This window comes from Scleropages formosus, chromosome 20, assembly GCF_900964775.1.
Source record: "Scleropages formosus chromosome 20, fSclFor1.1, whole genome shotgun sequence".
Classification (NCBI taxonomy): Eukaryota; Metazoa; Chordata; class Actinopteri; order Osteoglossiformes; family Osteoglossidae; genus Scleropages; species Scleropages formosus.
Window position 1 is genome coordinate 16,179,595 of NC_041825.1, and position 17,893 is coordinate 16,197,487.

At 43.8% G+C, this 17,893-nt stretch overlaps 2 protein-coding genes across 7 annotated transcripts; one reads left to right on the forward strand and one right to left on the reverse strand.

The window, feature by feature from the left end:
• Window positions 1-627: 627 nt before the first annotated feature.
• On the reverse strand, window positions 628-10,152 carry arsg (arylsulfatase G). Of its 5 annotated transcripts, XM_018761800.2 has the most exons (13): window positions 9,686-9,807; window positions 9,223-9,257; window positions 7,285-7,723; window positions 7,021-7,208; window positions 6,716-6,763; window positions 6,137-6,248; window positions 5,726-5,860; window positions 4,530-4,723; window positions 3,824-3,904; window positions 3,281-3,389; window positions 3,060-3,180; window positions 2,476-2,566; window positions 628-1,592 (listed from the first exon to the last, which is right to left on the reverse strand). In XM_018761800.2, exons 3-13 carry the CDS (start codon window positions 7,506-7,508, stop codon window positions 1,273-1,275), a joined length of 1,623 nt encoding a protein of 540 aa, XP_018617316.2. In that variant the 5' UTR covers window positions 7,509-7,723; window positions 9,223-9,257; window positions 9,686-9,807; the 3' UTR covers window positions 628-1,272. The 5 variants fall into 5 exon arrangements, with proteins under 5 accessions (XP_018617316.2, XP_018617317.2, XP_018617315.2 ...); XM_018761801.2 differs by lacking the exons at window positions 9,223-9,257; window positions 9,686-9,807 and adding an exon at window positions 10,032-10,152; XM_018761799.2 differs by lacking the exon at window positions 9,223-9,257.
• Window positions 7,731-17,803, forward strand: LOC108940030 (monocarboxylate transporter 7). Of its 2 annotated transcripts, XM_018761796.2 has the most exons (6): window positions 7,731-8,350; window positions 13,872-14,123; window positions 14,980-15,123; window positions 15,943-16,071; window positions 16,409-17,278; window positions 17,511-17,803. In XM_018761796.2, exons 2-6 carry the CDS (start codon window positions 13,886-13,888, stop codon window positions 17,783-17,785), a joined length of 1,656 nt encoding a protein of 551 aa, XP_018617312.1. In that variant the 5' UTR covers window positions 7,731-8,350; window positions 13,872-13,885; the 3' UTR covers window positions 17,786-17,803. The 2 variants fall into 2 exon arrangements, with proteins under 2 accessions (XP_018617312.1, XP_018617313.1); XM_018761797.2 differs by lacking the exon at window positions 7,731-8,350 and having other exon boundaries at window positions 14,042-14,123; window positions 14,431-15,123.
• The last annotated feature ends 90 nt before the right edge of the window (window positions 17,804-17,893 follow it).

The window sequence follows — 17,893 nt, forward strand, 5'->3', positions numbered from 1 at the left end:
GCTGGTAAAACCTCAAGTAAATGAAAAAGCTAAAACCTGTCCTCTGATATAATATGAAATCTCAGGACTAATCTCATTTCTACTGTTTATAAAAAAGAAAGGAAAAATCCACTGAAAATGTTTTCCACTCTCCCAGTGAGCTGTGACGTCTTATAATTCCTGTGTCTTTAAGCAGGAAGAAAACCCGCACCTGAGTGCCAAAACACTGCTTATTTTCACCCTGCCAAATAAACGTAGGAGGCCAGATGATTAAGATTAGTTTGGCATTGCACAAACACCATGCTTTGTTTTACATAGAATTACCCATGGGTAATGATTTTTATGCAAACAAAGAGAGCTCAATTTTCAACTAACACTGGGTCACTCATCCATACATCAGTGAAACACACTTGCTCTGTCACTCACACACTATGGGTGAACCTGAACACCATGTCTTTGGACTGTGGCAGACATGGGGAGAACATGCAAACCCCACAGAGACTGAACAGGGATTGAACCCATGTCTTGTTACACCACCCAGGCACTGTGAGACAGCAGAGCTCCTCGCTGTGCCACCATGCCGCCCATGTACAAGTCCATATACAAGAAGCTAGAGCTAAGAAATAAATGGGCTGTCCACTTGTAAGCTTTTCCAAAGGCAGCGAGCTTTTATTTCTGAAATAATAAAAGAGATCATGCGGCATGTGAATGTATCTTGTGTAGGTGTGAAATAATTGCACCTTGCCTGACATGGAGTGGTGACTTTTACCTTAATACAGAATGGCTTACTACAGGGAACAGACCCTGGTCCAAGCCTCGCTGCCAGGCCCCACTCGTACTTTACTACCGCCAAGCAGATCTCCCTGGCACTGCGTTCACGAGTCAGACGAGCCTCTCTATCACTGGTTTCTTTAATCAATCAGCTGAGATGGATGAATCTGCCTCAAGCTGCTGCAATTACAGCAAAAGCCCTGAAAACCCCTGGTTTGCTCTGGGTTTATTTTACACGTTCATTCTATTCTTTCAGGAAGGTAGTCAATTCTGAAAACTTCAACATAAAACAAGCAGCATGATTAAAGAAATTACTTAATAAAACAATTAACTGAGGTTTGAGGTGTACTTTTGTGAAATCATGCATGTTAACTCAGTCCCAGCTTATAAAAACTGAACCATATATGGACCTGCTTGGTAACTCCAGCAAACAGCAGTCTTGCTACAAGGGCCCTATATTCAGATTCTCTCCTGCTGAAACAGAAGAAGCCGAATGGATACGGATGTGCTACAGATCATCCATCACGTGGCAGGATGTTTACTGCTGAGTGTGGAAGACGACTGTCTGGTCCGGGTGCGACAGCGGCAGTTAATGTGACTTGAGTTGCAGCAGGGTACTGCTGAAGGGTCCACAGAGTAGTCGGCGTGGGACACATGGTCTGATGCAATGTCCTTCATCACTGCCTCCCTCTCCTGCTCTATCTGCTCCAGGGCAGACTGGTACTCCGCTGTACTGCTGTCCAGTGGTGAGCCCTCCCCCTCATCCTGGGACAAGTCAAAAATGAGCGGGGGATCGTGAAGCTCTTGCCGACCTCTTCCTCCGCCACAAGCTTCAGCGGCTCCTACAAATATTAATTTCATTCATATTCATTACTTTCTTCTCAGACAACAATAACAAAGAAACTTTGAAAGAAACTTTAGACTCAAGTGGCAGTCTGGCAAAGTGTCTGAACTTTGAGTTTGGATGTGGGTTTGAATATGGCTAACTATCCATGTTCTCAGTGTGTTTTTATGTTTCCTCCAGCTGCTCCAGTTTCCTCCCACAGTCATGCGTTCCAGGTGAACTGGTGACTCTACGTTGCCTGCCCTTCGTATGCGTATGTATGAATAAACGTGTGACAGCCCTGTGACGGACTGATATCCCATTCAGGGTGCACCCTGCCTCACTTCCTATGTTTGCAGGACAGGCTCTGGAACAGTGGAACACTGCATTAGGACAAGCAGTTAATGACAATGAATGGGTGGTTCAGACTAAAAGGTGCTGTAGATAATCTGTCTCAAGTGCCGTAAGTCACAGCAACCAGTTTCCTCCCGTATGAACAAGACTGGTTCAGCAGAAAGAAGGTGGAATTCAGACAAATAAACATTACTTACAGTTTCAAATTCCAGATGATATACTGCTTGTTCTGCCCTTATGCCCAATACCTAACATCTATTGCTCCAGGTACTATAGTAAAAAGCATACAAGTTAAACCAGCACCTTCACAAAACTGTTCCAGAGTTCCAGAGCATTCTCCCTGCAGAATGTACCAGAGAAAGTCATGCTCCCCAAATAGCTGAAACAAGCAAAGTAATGATTCACGAGCAAGGTTAATGATAAAGATGAACCTTGGTTTAATCATTTTATGATGATATTAGGTAGGAATTTAGAGCAGGTTACACATACAATTAATGCTGTAACTGTGACAGTGACATGTAACCTGCATCCATAGACCATCTCCTTACCGGTAACATAGAAGGCTTTGTATTGGCCCAACCTGACTGCCTGCAAGTCCCCAAACTGTCCAGCCGCTCCGCTGTTAGGGTGGAGCACACTCTGCACACAGGGGACAAACGAGGCCAGAAAATAACTGTGACCAACACATCTCAGTATTCGCAAAGTGTAAGCAAACAGCACAGCTGTAAGACACTTATGTTGAGAATGAGCAAAATCGCACCCTAAAACAAGATAATTCAGGCTAACTCTGGATAAAAGAAAATCAAGGGTAACACCAGACTTGTCTTTATGTGAACTCGGATAATCCAAAGCCGTACAAGAAGTAGCCACCCTGAAACTCTGAAATGTTTCGATGGAAAATAACTGTCACAATGATCGAGGTTTCATTTCTTCAGTTTCTGCAGCTAGTCTGTAAATATAAAAGGACCTCCTGTGCACTTTGTGAGACAGGCTTGCAGAAAATTCACTTCCAAAAAATAACAGGAGAGAAGAGAGCTGCAACTGTATGTTTTCTCAGAACATACATGAAGCCATTTTCCTCAGTTCCACGATAGCAGTAACCAGGGTGTGTGTACCTTCATCTAAGCCGTACCTTACGCCCTGTCTCTGAGCCGTGGAGTAGAGTATCGGTTGCATCAATGCCATCGTAGCGTCTGTTTGATGGTGCCTCTACCTCTGCCAGGGACAGGACTGTGGGGAAGATGTCTAAACCACTAACAGAAAGAACAGACAGGGCTGAAATTTTAATTTAGTGAATATAAAAACCAGGTTTGTTCCAGTGCTTGTCGTCCTCGTTGCTCTGTTGTTTGCTACCTAAGCAGGGCCTTGCTGGTCATGTTGGCTGCTATTTTCCCTGGCCAGTATGCCACAGTGGGAACACGCTGGCCTCCTTCCCAAGTGGTTGTTTTGGCAGAAGCCCCACCTGTGGAAGATAAAAGCAGTAGAAAAATGTAGAAAAAGTGAAACCCAACTGACTATGGACAAAAGGGCCCTTGGTGGAACTGTTCAGCATCCAGTACCTCAACTGGTTCCATTTCATTATCTACAAGCTCAGCGCTGCCTACACACCACATACACTAATTTAAGACTATTCTGTGCCACATGTGTATCAACACATCTCAATCGTTCATCGTGGCTTCTACCTGATGGCTCCTTTATGACTTTCTCAGTCATGTGCATAATGTCTGAAGGGTAGCTAAGCCTCAAATCCGTTGTTTAACCTGCACCACTCCCCACAAAAGCTGACTTTCAGAGAAACAAAAAAAAAAGTAACTAAAAACATAAACTGTTTTACGGTTCTACACCAGTTCTATTAATTTATAGCAAATCAGTGAGTCGGAAGAAAAACGGAATTACCCCGGTTTGTCTGCCATCTCCCCAAGAAAGGGCCCACATTCCCAGCAAACTGGCATTTCTGGTTCCAGGGGCCATTATCACCTGGAAGAAAATAAAAAGGTAAAAAAATGAATTAAGTGAACTCTTGAGAATTTCTTCCCTTCCTTGGCCCAGAAAGTAAGTGCTGCTGACTCCTGTACCTTTGTACCCAGGTTTGTCAAAGCCCCATTATGCAAACTGGCATGTGCATGCCTTGAATTTCACATTTTGGGGATTTACAAAGATCTGTAAAACTGTTCACTACAAGAATACTTGTCATTAAATGCATTTTGTAACTTTTATTCTAGTAGTAATTTACATTTCACCCTCCACCTGTTCTTATAGAAACAATAAGCTTATCAGGACTTTTTAACCTGGAGTCCACAGACACTTTAACGGTCCATGAATGAACTCCAGGAGTAACACTCGCTACATGGGTAAAAGTTAAGATTAAAATGCTACTACACTATCATTATTATGAAATGACTATGTGAGGGTAATCAAATTTCAGTGTAATAAAATGAATGGGATATAGTTTCTGAAGTTATTTACCTAGGAGGTGCTACTTCGCTTTCCTAGGATTATTAAAGGTGTCCATGGCTTTGAAAAGGTTAAGAACCTCTATCTAAGAGAAACTAAAGTTAATTTTACGGCTTGCAATGCACAATGAGAGACACTTAAGGCTCACCCGTGAACCAGATTAGTGTGTTTTCCTTATTGATCTCATCAGAGGCGTTCTTTATTGCCCCCACCACAGCATCCATTTCCCTCAGGCTGCTGTGATATACACTGTGTGCGTCCCCTTCCGTATGCAGGGCAGGAGAGAGGGGGACATGCATGTGAGAGAGGGCCACATAGAGCAGAAAGGGCTGCCCCCTTTGCCTGTGGAAGGCAGAGAACGTCAGACCACCTGCCTGAGCTTTAACTCATTGAAGACGCTGTCTGAAAGTACATGAGAACAGAAAAACAAGTGAAGAACCCCACATACAAGTACCCACAACATGAGGCTTGTTTAAAAAAATTCTAAACAAAAGGTATTATTAAATAGCAGGGCTGTCTGAAACACATTACTTTGCATTGTTTCCTTTTATACAAATGATCCAGGTATTATACAGGTGCAAGTATAGCCCAAGATGCAGACAAAAAGCACTGCGGAAGATCTGTTTTCTGGCTCAGAGAGAACTGATGGCAGATCAAAGTTTATTTTCTGTGTCCTCTCATGTTGCAGCTGCATTGACAGTTGGACTGAAAGCATGACAATGCTTCTGCTGCATTCAGATTTAAAATTTTAGGTCACAAAACTTTCACAAATAGTACACACACACACACACACACACACACTGTCCGAGACTACTTGTCCCAAGCAGGGTCGTGGCGAACCGGAGCCTATCCCAGCAACACAGGGCGCAAGGCTGGAGGGGAAGGGGACACACCCAGGTCGGGTCACAAATAGTAGACTGGCATGAAACAATAGTAATTCAAACTAATTAAATTAGCTAATATGGGGGGGGGGGGGGGGGGGGGTGGCGGCACAGCGTGTCGGTGCCCACTGCGTGGCAGCTCTGGGGTTTGAGCCCTGCTTAGGGTGCCTTGTGATGGACTGGTGTCCCGTCCTGGGTGTGGCCGCTCCCCTCTCAGCCTTGCGCCCTGTGTTGCTGGGTTCGGCTCCAGTTCGCTGGGACCCCGCTTGGGACAAGCAGTTGTTGACAATGGATGGATGGAAATTAACTAATTTAGTTCATTTAAATCAAATGACTAAGAAATCACAAGACAAAAATCTACATTGCTATCTAAATTTTATAGTTGCAAACATTATAAATACCATCCTTAGATAAGTAAGAGTTATGTTTAAGCAAAATGTTGCACATCTTGTTAAGACAGTACCTTGATCTGTGAAGGATCCTGACAGCTGTCGTTGTGTACATCTCAGCTAGGGTCCACAGGTCAAGAGGCTGCTCTATAATGGTCAGGTTCTCAAACAGAGGCAAGGCCACCTTGGAGTAACATCCTCTCTTCTCTCTGGAGAGACATTTCAGTTTTGGTTGCAAATTTACATCTTGAAATCCTAATTCAGCTCTCATTGTAAACTCTTTATATGGACAACTGGCTTGTATTGATTCTATAGCTCTGTAACTGAATGAAAAGGAAAAACTGAAATTTTTGTATCACAGTGCCAGAGGAAATACATGATATCATTTTAGGAACAGAAGACCGTGCCATGGCGTGCCCAAGCGTGCTGAGCCAAATGCTCTGCAGGATTCCGAATAACAACCCATATAACCGAACGAGCCCCACCTGTACACAGCGATACCAGAAGAACATGGTGGGCAGAGTGGGAAGTCGAATCCAGGTGCGTCTGTGCAACCCATATCGTTGCTGTAGGGAATTCCCAGGTAGTAGTCAAAACCTGGGGAATATAGTCATGTCTCGGTGTCTGAGTCTCCACAGCTTTATCAGTCAGCAACTCTAGCTATAATATCCAGCCAATAAGAACCTAATTGGGCTTAAACTGAACTGGGCTTAAACATAAACCTGCACAACTAGTTATAGTCACACTAAAGTATTTCAAGCATACTGCCCAACTGTTACTGAAATATTTCATTCGCTTATTATCTAACACAGTTTATTGTGGGGGGTGCGGTGGCGCAGGGGGTTTGAGCGGGTCCTGCTCTCCTGTGGATCTGGGGTTCGAGTCCCGCTTGAGGTGCCTTGCGACGGACTGGCGTCCTGTCCTGGGTGTGACCCCTCCCCCTCCAGTCTTACGCCCTGTGCTGCTGGGTTAGGCCCCGGCTCCCCGTGACCCCGCATACGACAAGCGGTTTCAGATGGTGTGTGTGTGTGTGTGTGTGTTTATCATGTGATATAAAATATTACCTCTGTGACTTGGATGATAAGGCCCATAGTGTCCCAGATGCCATTTCCCTTAAGAAACAGAAAGCAATAATTTCCTAACAAAAAGATGTGTATATGTTTAATCATATAGTAAATTTAAGTTTTGCTTTGATGAATAAAACATTAACCTATATATATTTTCATCTTACAAAGACACTGCGAGATTATTTAACTGCAACATTTCAGACAAATGCACAGCTTTGTAGTTAACTGCTTAACAGCCAGTTACATACATCATGGTCCACACTCATCATTATTATCCCACTATAGGTTAAGGTCTGTCTCACCAACCATGGCTGTGTAGTACCCCGCCCCCTGGAGCACTTCAGCCAAGGTGCTTTCATTGAGGGGCAGTCCACCGATGGACCCCACAGCAAAGTTGTGCGTTACGCCTGTGCGTAGACCGTGCCGGCCCGTGAGGATTGCTGCGCGGGAGGGTGAGCAGGTCGAGGCAGGAGAGTGGAAGTCTGTGAACCTAGGGGGAGCAAAGTGTGTGTGAGAGCTTGCGTACTCAATACAGCACAGGGTCCCTTTGTATTCCATGGTCGTACCTTATTCCTTGCTGGGCCATCAGGTCCAAGTTGGGCGTGTGGCTTGTCCTCCCTGGCAAGTTAATCCCTAAATCACCCCAGCCAATATCATCAGCCAGAATAATAATGAAGTTTGGCCTTGTTTGTTTTTTCTCATCTCCACTTCCACATCGATTTGTGACATAGTACACAAGTCCGGAGATGAGGGCAATGGACAGCAGTATCTGTGTAAAGCCCGCTGTCATTCTCCACCGACAGGTTTGGGGCAATTAAACTTGGTGGTCTTCTCAATAAACTGAAGTGACAGCCAGGCAAGAAGGCTGGACTGTACTTTTATAAAATGTTTCAATAACCTTCTCAGCATTCAAGATGATGCATTATATGGGGGAGGTGAAACAAAATGGTACTTCTATCAGCTGCTTCTGATTAAGATCTTTGGACAAAATATTGATATTTTTGGCTGCAGAAAGAAAGAAAAATATATCATTATTTAACAATTCACCATTAAAATGAGAATAAGAACATTGCAGCAGGTTCAGAGGCAGTTTATTAAATAAACTTTAAAAGGGCTTATCTTTAAAAAGCTGCTATAAACCAGCAGTGGTCCTGCAGTAAACATCATATTCTGTTTCAGTATCTATCACTGAGTTACTTTACTTGCTTTGTACACACAGTAAACTTGACTTGTTTATCATCAGCTCCAATGAGCTCAAAAACTTTGTCACTTTGCAATTCAATATTAATATTTCTCCACATCCTTAAAAATTAAAGGCATTCTTTTACCTTGGCTATTAAATCCTAATGGAATTTATTTTAATATAAGAGGAATTTTAAGTTTTTTTTAAATGTTCCACCACCCACAGGACAGATGGGAGCTCTGCTTGAAGCCTTGGTCCTGTGTGTCAGTGAGTGTCAGCTTTGAAGGTTTGTTTGCAATACACATTCACCAATCCCATCTAGCTGTTCAGCTCAACACCCTCCTGCAAAGCAAACAACTGATGTACTTTTGCACTCCTTACTCCAAAGGACTGATTTCCTGAGGCACACCGCTGCAAATGACATTTCATCAGCTACTCAATCCATTAAGGTAGGAATTACGTTTGTTACTTGTCCAACGTGTATATGTTTTTGAACATACCATTATTACACTCAATTTTTTACAGAAATATTACAGCAGAGAATTTAAAGTACTTTGCTTGAACTTAAAGGAGCAATTTACTATGTTTTTCTTGTTTAATAATCAGAACTTTTCTCATGATGCATCTAAGTGTAATTTTAATCTTATTCATTACCGGATGCGAGTATGCGGTGAATTCAGGCCCAGCGGTTCTTTCACCCAAACTGTCATCAAGTTGGAGTGTGCATGTAACAATCTAAGAGCTTAGAATAATTTTCACTGATACTAACTACACAGTAATTCTGCAAGTCAACAGCTCAGATAATTATTAACATGAAAACAAGAACTACTACAGACTAAGACACCTTTCACACCCTAGCAGGCAGAAAACAACTGTGAAAGGTTCGACGGAACACAGGATTCTTATTTACACTGCCAGCCCCTCTGGAATTACTATACTGACAGCTTGAATCTACATTTGTAACGACAAGCAGCTATTTCTTAAATGTGTTTTAACAAGAACAGTTTATGGTACCCAAACATCTGTTTCGAAACCCAGCAAAATATTTTAGAGAGAATGCTATTTATAGCTAAGCCTACATACATGTAATTATAGTGGGTAATTACAAACTGAAGCACTAGTTAAATCTGTGAATAAATAAATGAAAAGCATAGATCAGCTGCACACCTCTGTTGTTAATGGACATGATTGCAGATACAGCGAACCACAGTCTTATCAATATGAAATAAAACGGACCAAAAAGCAAGGTGAAAAATTACAAAGGGGCAAATCATACGGAAAATTGACCGCCAGGTGAGATTCTTTAAATTAATGTCTCCACCTGAAGAGTGCTGCTTCACCTTCTGTGACCTTGTCCTGTGTTAAAAGATAAACAAACTGTAAAGGGGAAGTGAGAGTACTAGTAGTAGTAAATAACTGCACTGAAAACAGCAGCAATTCGTTTCCAACCCATACAGCAGCGGTAGTATATATATAATATATATAGCCTGTACAGTATTATAGCTTCGAGAGAAGCGCGATCAGTGACAGTAACCAACAGTAAGAGCAGCAGTATGAGCACTAGAATGCAACGGAAATAGTGCGGCAGTGAAGTGACAGCAGAACTGAACTGCACCTCAGCTCAGTGAACGCGGCGAAAAATGCGCGGCCTGCAAAGTTATCCAGTTAAGGAGCTTCCCAAGTCATAAAACATCTCACTATTCTCCTGAACAACGACAAAAAGTGCAGCAACGGCATTGCTACCATACTTCCAACGCATTATTAGTCCCAAAAGGAAAGCCGACCTGTTTCACGGAAACTCCTTCCCTCGCTTCCTTGGACGTGCGCGTTCCCGACGGCGTGCTACGTCACTGTGTAACTGTCACCGCCGTTCCTGCCAACTCACGGATCGCACATGAATTACTTCAGCGCTTACACGTCCCCTAGACTGTCACCCGGCGATAAAAAGAAAAGCCTTCTCAATTAATTCTCCTCAGTATTGTGCCATCGTTGTTGTAAAGCAGCGTAAATTACCACATTAGTTGAATAAATGCCTTATTGGGGGTCTTAAAACAACAATATGTATTTTGATATCCGACACCACTGAATTATTAACTTTTGTCTGTAAAAACAAAATGCTGCTTTACTTACTACAAATGATGCTCTTTGGATGTTGAGTTACGCTTAAAGCAGAAATAGAATCAGCCAGTTCAACGCTAGAGTCACTAATCATATAACACGAAGACAGCAGTTGTACAGTATAATTACAGCGCAAATGTAAGGCGTCATTGCGCGAGGTTTCCCAACATTGCGGAGCAACTGTGTGTCCGCGCACACGTGAACTACGTCTAACAGTGCACTGTCTAGCACAGGAGGGTCCTCTTACACGGGCGCGCTCCCGCGCTGGAATACCGGCTTGAGCCGGTATGAAGTTATGAAGGAAACCTGGTGTTGAAAATATCGCACCCCACACGGTCGCGTGAAGGAAGCCTGACGAGACGCACATCAAGGGAGGCAGTTAATAGTAAACTATGACATTTTTAAAATGATTTCTTGCATGTTATGCCTTTTTTTATTAGGGAGTTATTTTGGAGGAAACAGTTAATTTTTTTTAACCCCTGCTAGCGGCTTAGTTAGCTTACATGTTAACGTAAGCGTGATTTTGTGCGCTTAAAAAATACCCCGAGTCTCTAAATAAAAGAGGGGGGCTTCTTGCCGTTCTCCTTGACTAGTCAGAGGTCTGGTAAGTTACTCGACAATTGAATCCGATCTCGCGTGCGCGCCCGTGTGTATGTGTGTGTGTGTGTCACAAGACAAGTCCGGTTTCTCCTGTCAAACTGCAGAATAATGAACACTTTGCGTCATTCATTGCATTCAAACTGCATCCCCCCCAAAACCTACACAGAGAATATCGATGCACTAGATGAGACGCGCTAACGCTGTTTCCACACCCTTTCTGTGGGAAGCTGCGCTAACTGCAGGCTCGCGGCTGGCGCGTCCTCGTGCTACTGGCGCGTGGCGACTGTCGGGGCGGCGCTGGCTGGCCGCCGCGCGGGACGGCGGATGAATCCGAGCTCGGCGGGACGGACCATTGAAAGCATTTTAAAAAAAAAATCATCTCTTTTCACTGCCGCGTGTCGCCAGGAGAGCTCGCACACGCGGGAAGCGCTCTGCCGCGCTCGCTCCTGCCGCCCCGCTGCATTATTATGCACTTAAAACGTGCTGCATTTTTCCATGAAAATTTAATAATAATTTAATAATTCGTCATCATAATTAAATTTTCGTGGAAAAAATGCAGCACGTTTCACGTGAAGACGAATAACGCAGAAACACGGGCGTTTTATTAGCCATGGGTCTTATGTCCGAGGCCCGCGTGTACGTACACTACACTGCACCGCACCGCACCGCACCGCCTGCCAGTCTGCATCCATTTATAATATAATATACGGGACATCGCCGAGGAAGCGCCGTTATTCGCTGCTGAAGAAATAAATGCTCCCCACCTGAGGCTCTCTACTCTTGGAACTGAATCTCAAATGTATTTACTGTCACGTCGTTGTTTCAATAGCATCTCGTTCAAATACGCCGGAGTACGGAGAGAAAAATAACACATGGGAATTAAAGGCACGTGCTGTGTACACCGGATTATATTATATGCGCTGTATATTTTGAGAGAATGGCCAATTTGCAGTGAAGCTCTGAAAAGCCCCTTGATTAATTTCAATCGTGTAATTGTTTTGAAGAAATGCTTTAATTACGCATATTCTGTAATAATTGTAACTTAACATTAAGTCGCTTTTGGAAAGGGTTAGCTAAATGAATAAATGTAAGTGCCACACTGTTCGTACTGCTACATACGCGGCACGGCTCTTTCTTGGATTATTTTTGCTGAGATGCTACCTGTAATTGTACAAGTACTGCTCCACTTTTATCGTTATGTAACAGAACCTTTCTGCTTATGCAATATGTGTGCGGATCGCGCAGAGCTGCGACGCTCCTATGCGCAAAGTTTACATGACCCCCTGCTGGCTGCCCGACTTTGTTCTTTTTACAAGAATGAAACAATGTTTCGGCTCTTACCGCTTGTCACTACTGTACATCGCATTTATTCATTTATCTGAAGCTTTCCTCCAAACTGACTTACAGTTATTCATTTTACTGGAGCGATTTTAGGGTAAGTACCTTGCTCACCTCCAGCTTTAGTATCCTTGAACAAGCAAGGTGCTTACCCTGGATTGCTCCAGTAACATTACCCAGCTGTATAAATGGCTAAATTGTGGAGGACAGCATCAGCTAAATGAATAAATGTCAATGTACTACAGCTAGAAGTAGAATTAGAACCTGCAACCTGTAGTAGGCACAAAGGCAGCTGCGCCAACCACTACACTACCATTGTAAGTAGTGTATCTAGTAGTGTAAGTCACCTTGGTGAATAAGGTGTGTGGGCTGGTAACACTACAGAGTATCCATTGTAAGTTGCTTTGGAGAAAAAGTGTCTCCTAAGTGAATAAATGTAAGATGAGGAAAGTTGCCCTTGGCATATGGGAATAATATGTGGTCATATGCCAGATGGGATACCTGGTGGTGTAGTGGTTAGAGCTGCTCCTTTTGGACACAAAGGTCACGGATTCAAATCTTACCTCTGGATCCTAAATTACTCCAGTAAAATTGTCCAGCTAATTGTAAAATAGCTTAACATTGTGACTTGCTTTGGAATAAAGCATCAGCTATGAATACATGTAATGAATGAGTCAGCAGCTGGGATTCGGTAGGAGTTTATCAGAGACAACATATTTTTATTTTCAGCTACGTTAAACTAGTACAATTTTAATGCAGATCAAAGTTAGAAGTTTTATCGAGTACCATATTTCTTCATTAGCTTTCACTCATTCATTCACAATTGAGAACCTCTTGTCCTAGGCAGGATCATGGTGGTCCGGAGCCTATCCTTGAAGCTTAGGGCACTGGGAAGGGAGGGGTACACCATGGACAGCATACAAATGTATAGCAGGGCAGCCAAACAGACATTATGGTAATATTTGGCTAGCTAATATTTCAAGTATAAATCACCATCTAACAAAATGCATTTGCTAAAACCTGTAGTTGTGGTCCTCCAGGAATAGGCTTCACAACACCTACTTTAGAACCTCAACAAAGTCAAACTAAGCAGTGTGTCTTGATGACATGAAGGAGCACGGAAGCGCTCTGCTAATTTGGGAAGATCATGTTCCCTCCACATACTTGGGAGGACTATGGGGTATCTTTTGCAGCATGTTCTATTTTCTGTACAATTATGTAATTTCCCATATTTATCACATCAAAGATTTTTAAAATGTGAACATAAATAGTAATTCAGTAAAAAAATAGAAATTTTCCTGAGCAATGTTTTGAACTAAACAAAGTAATGTTTATTTAAAATTGATTTAATTTATATATTTATTTAATGTAAATTTGCAAGTCCATGTTATATATAAATGTAAATATTAAATGTATGATTTTTTTCAAGCTATATTGATGAGCATAGTTTCTTTTTAGACAGTGCTGTGAAAAAACTGACTAAACAGGGAGATAACAGGCTGAAAAAACTTGACAAAATGTCCTCTACCAAAACTGAGAGCATTACTTTCTTAGTAAGAATATGAAGTTCTCATGAAATATAATAAAATTTTGAGATGCAGCTGAAAATGAATGTGTCTCTCATTCAGTTCCTTACATGCTATTCCAACACTGTTCTATTATTTTCATAAATATTTTTGTTTATGAAGACAGCCTGGATAATTACACAACCATTTCCTACAGGTGCTAGAATGATTTCGAAGCACCTCTTCTTGCTCAAGTCTGTTGTTTATATCCTGTACATGTACATGAGCATTTTTTCTTGTCGCAGGGCTAAAAACACAGTTTATAATGTATCTTATCTCACCTGAATGCCTTTACTTGTAACACTGGGACTGAAAAATGTCTTTTTTTTCTCACCTTATTTCTCATCAGCACCTACGTCAGCAATGATTGGGTGGGTTTCGAAGGTGAAGGGCTATGTGGGGCCCAATGTGTACTCAGAGGTGCCTGACGGAGGCTGGGGTTGGGTGGTGGCAGCGACTTTCTTCCTCGTGGAAGCTTACTCTTACGGCATCATCAAGAGCTTCGGCATCTTCCTTCAGGACTTCATGAGCCAATTTGAAGAGAGCAATAGCCGCGTGTCTTGGATCATCTCCATCTGCATCTTCATTATGACCTTCACGGGTGAGGAAAGGGCTTCTACTGCCAACTAATTCAGTCAGCTGTTCTTGTCATTTTGGAGGAGCCTTTATTATTAAATTGGACATTAATTGGATGAAAAAAATGCTCTGGGTGATCATTCAGTCAGTTCTAAAAACCCAAATCAGCCCAAATACAGTGTCAAGAAAGCCTTTGAAATTCCACTGGGGCTGCTGACATGGCAGATGGGGACGGCTTCTGGCTGTGAGCAGCTGAGAATTCAACCTCATCCATTCTGGAGCACTTGTGTCATGTTGTTGTTAATCTGATCTGCTTTTTTCCTTTTGTTTAGTTACGCTCTCGCCCAGAACACTGACGAAATCTCTCAGTAGGAGAAAGGACTGTCTTTGGAGTAAAAAGTGTCCTTAGATGATGAATTACATTTTTTCTACAGAAGATGTGGGCTTCAGTATGATGTGATAAAATAAATTCTTATTAAAGAGTCTAATTTACCATTACTTACAGTCAGTGTATTTAATCCGTACTGTTGTATCACTGTATATAACCTTTTAATTCTAGTATTTTATAGCCTGTAGTTGAAAAAATTGGTTGGTTTTCTCATTACATTTAATTGTCATTTATAAGGCTTCAGCACTTGGAACTAACCCTCAGAAGTGGTGGCTATGAGTACTTGTGACATGCTGTGGTCGCAGGTGGCCTTTTGCTTTAGGTTTGATTATCCTGCATGTATGTACATCATTAGGTCAGTGAGTTAACAGTGTTGAGCAAGATCCTTTTTGTGTCCCTGCAGTACGTCCCATGCCTCAGTTCCCCAAACACAGCAGATGTTGTCCTGCACTGTCCACAGTGCCTCTGTGATTCATACAGGCTCTCTCTGTAGCCCCCCTGTCCTCTGTGATGAGCACCAGGTTTGGTTATCAGCCTGTTGTCATGCTGGGGGGCTTCCTGGTCTCTCTGGGCACCATCACCACTGCCTTCACCAGCTCGATCAACGAGATGTACGTCACCATCGGGGTCGTCTCAGGTGAGGGTTCAGAGTAAGACAGTTTTGAACGACCGTCTGAATGTTGAAAAAGTTGTAGGAAAGTGTGGAAACATGATCGTGTCAGAGGCCAATAAGAGATGTAACTGATGTCATGTTGATATTAACCATTAATCACCGGTAGTGTCCAGTCTCATCGTATCGATTTCTTCAATGTATTCTAAGTGTTGTTAAAAATATATGTATTCATGGTTTGGATGAATCAGCAACAAACCCATTTATGTTTAAAATAAAAATGGTTATTACACACATCGTTATAGCAAAACCACTGACAACACTCGTAGCAATGACATTTTCTGACTGGAGAGCACATGTGCACTGACTGGGTGGTCTGTTGGCAGCCACTCTTGTCGTTTAGGGCATTTTAAAGCCCTGCTGTGATTTTGGACCAGGCATGTGTGGACCTTTGAACCAGGAGTCCTGCTTGTGCCTTGGGCTGAATATGTGCTTAATTAACTAACTAATTTGTGAAAATCTTTATTTGTGTCAGCAGCATGACATTAATACCTCACTGCAGCACTTCCCTCAGCATGTGCAGAAATCAACATGGCACGTCTTCGACGTGATTGCTTCTGACAGCCCTTCGCAGTAGTTATTTCACTTCCGCCCATATCTCTCGCTTCAGTTTACCTCTTTATATACACATTTTCCTAGCTGACTTTGCCAGCGTTTTTCAGGGTTACCTCGTGATGACTCCGACAGTAAACCGGGGAAAATTGATTGCCATTGGAACACGAGGCTGTCTTTCTTCCCGTCTGGTTTTCTGCAGACCAGTGGCTGACAAGCTCTTGTGTGTTTTAGGCCTGGGCTACTGCCTCACCTTCCTGCCCACAGTCACCATCCTTTCACACTACTTCAACAAGCGGCGCTCCCTCGTCACGGCTGTTGCGTCAACCGGAGAGTCCCTCTCAGTGTTCGCCTTCGCCCCAGGTAACCGACCCGGCACAGAGCGCGCACACCTGCTGCTGCTGCTGCACTCCCTCTGCAAAGTGGGGACGCAGGCACGCACACATCATGTTGAGATGTGCCGGTCACATGTGGAGTCAGAGAAAAGTAGTCTTCATTCATGCGGTACACTTAGGCATGCTCGTAGTTTGCGTATGGACACGCTCTCATGCTTAAAATTTCTTGACAACTCGTGGCTTCGTTTCTTGTGACTCCGAGCATGAATAATAAATGCCCCGGCCTTTAAAGGAACATCCACAAAGTGAGAAAGCAGCTGGTAGAGTTAGTTTTCACTCTATTGTTCTTCCCCTGCAACCTGCAGCCTTCACGGCTCTGAAGGATCGCATCGGTTGGCGATATTGTCTCATTGTGATCGGGGTCCTTCAAGGAACCATCATCGTCTGCGGGGTCCTACTTCGGCCCATCATCATTCTGCCCGCTTGTGCGGAGGAGAAAGGCACCAGGGGGGCGCACGCTCAACAGCTTGAGGCCACGTTCATGCTGGAGAATGAACAAGCGGGGACCTGTGTCCTCTCAGAAGACTCAGGGGTCACCCCTGTGGCCTCCTCACCAAGTAAACTGGCTGAGCGGCAGAGGGCGGAGGAGTCCATGGCTGCAGAGAGGAAGGCCTTAATGCAGGAGCGGAAGGGAGCACCTCCTCTAATGGCCACCAAGCACGTAAAGGAGGAGCTGGCACCTGCTACGGGCCGGGCGAAGCTCCTGGACTTCTCAGTGTTGAAGGACAGCGGCTTCATCTGCTACTCACTGTTTGGTCTCTTTGCCACCCTGGGCTTCTTTGCGCCGCAGCTGTACGTCATCGAGCTGAGCGTGAGCAGGGGCATCGACAGGGACAAGGCGGCTTTCATGCTTTCTGCCATGGCCGTCTCCGAGTTATGCGGCCGCCTGTCCATTGGCTGGATACTCAACAAGAGGCCGATTCGCAAAATCTACATCCTGCTCATGTGTGTGCTGCTGCTCTCTGTGGTGCTGGTGGTGTTCACCTTCATCACCAGCATCTGGGGGCTGGCCGCGTGCTGCGTGTTCTACGGCTTCCTGCTCGGCACCGTGACTTCCACGCACATCCCCATGCTAGCGGAGGATGACGTGGTGGGTGTTGACAGGATGTCGACTGCGGCGGGTGTCTACGTCTTCATCCAGAGCTTCGCGGGGCTGGCCGGACCTCCCTTAGGAGGTAAGTGCCCTTTCTCCTTGAACTGTTTTTCGTAACTGATACTTTATGTGACTTTGGTATTCATTTCTTCTCAAGGATATATATATATATCTATTTGGTGTGTCCCTCATGACAGGGATTATGACATCACATGTCTTAAGATATTCGAGTTTTCTTTAATACATTATCTGTGTGGGAAAGAGTCCACCAGCCCGCTCTTTTTTGATGGATGGGTGTTTTTGTTGTTTTTCAGGTTTTCTAGTGGACATTACTAAAGATTATGGCTCTGCGTTTTATTCTTGTGCTGTCGGTATGGGCTTGGGGGGCCTGTTCCTCGGCCTTGTGCGTCCTGTCAAGGCCGGATTCTGCTGCGCAAAGTCAAGCGGTCAACAGCAGGAATATCCCATGGAGCTGTGCAAGGAGAACTCTTCTCAGGGCAAACAAACACTTGAGGACTTCCTGGAAATCAGTGTTGCCTCGGAGAGGAGTCCTGCCCAACAGCAACCAGAGGGCAGCGCTGTTTCATAACCAGGCGTGAAAGGAAAGCGCAACCTGCCAACACGTCACCACAAGGACAAAGCTGGCAACAAAATCCGACCACATGAAAGAAAAAGTAAAATGCCTTCAGAAAGTACT

Coding starts and splice junctions, on each gene's coding strand:
- arsg (XM_018761801.2), bottom strand. CDS start 7,508: ATGACAGCGGGCTTTACACAGATACTGCTGTCCATTGCCCTCATCTCC. Junction 6,249..6,715: donor TTATCATCCAAGTCACAGAG/GTAATATTTTAT, acceptor TATATTCCCCAG/GTTTTGACTACTACCTGGGA. Junction 3,181..3,280: donor ACCAGCAAGGCCCTGCTTAG/GTAGCAAACAAC, acceptor TCTTTCTGTTAG/TGGTTTAGACATCTTCCCCA.
- LOC108940030 (XM_018761796.2), top strand. CDS start 13,886: ATGATTGGGTGGGTTTCGAAGGTGAAGGGCTATGTGGGGCCCAATGTG. Junction 16,072..16,408: donor AGTGTTCGCCTTCGCCCCAG/GTAACCGACCCG, acceptor TGCAACCTGCAG/CCTTCACGGCTCTGAAGGAT. Junction 17,279..17,510: donor GGCCGGACCTCCCTTAGGAG/GTAAGTGCCCTT, acceptor GTTGTTTTTCAG/GTTTTCTAGTGGACATTACT.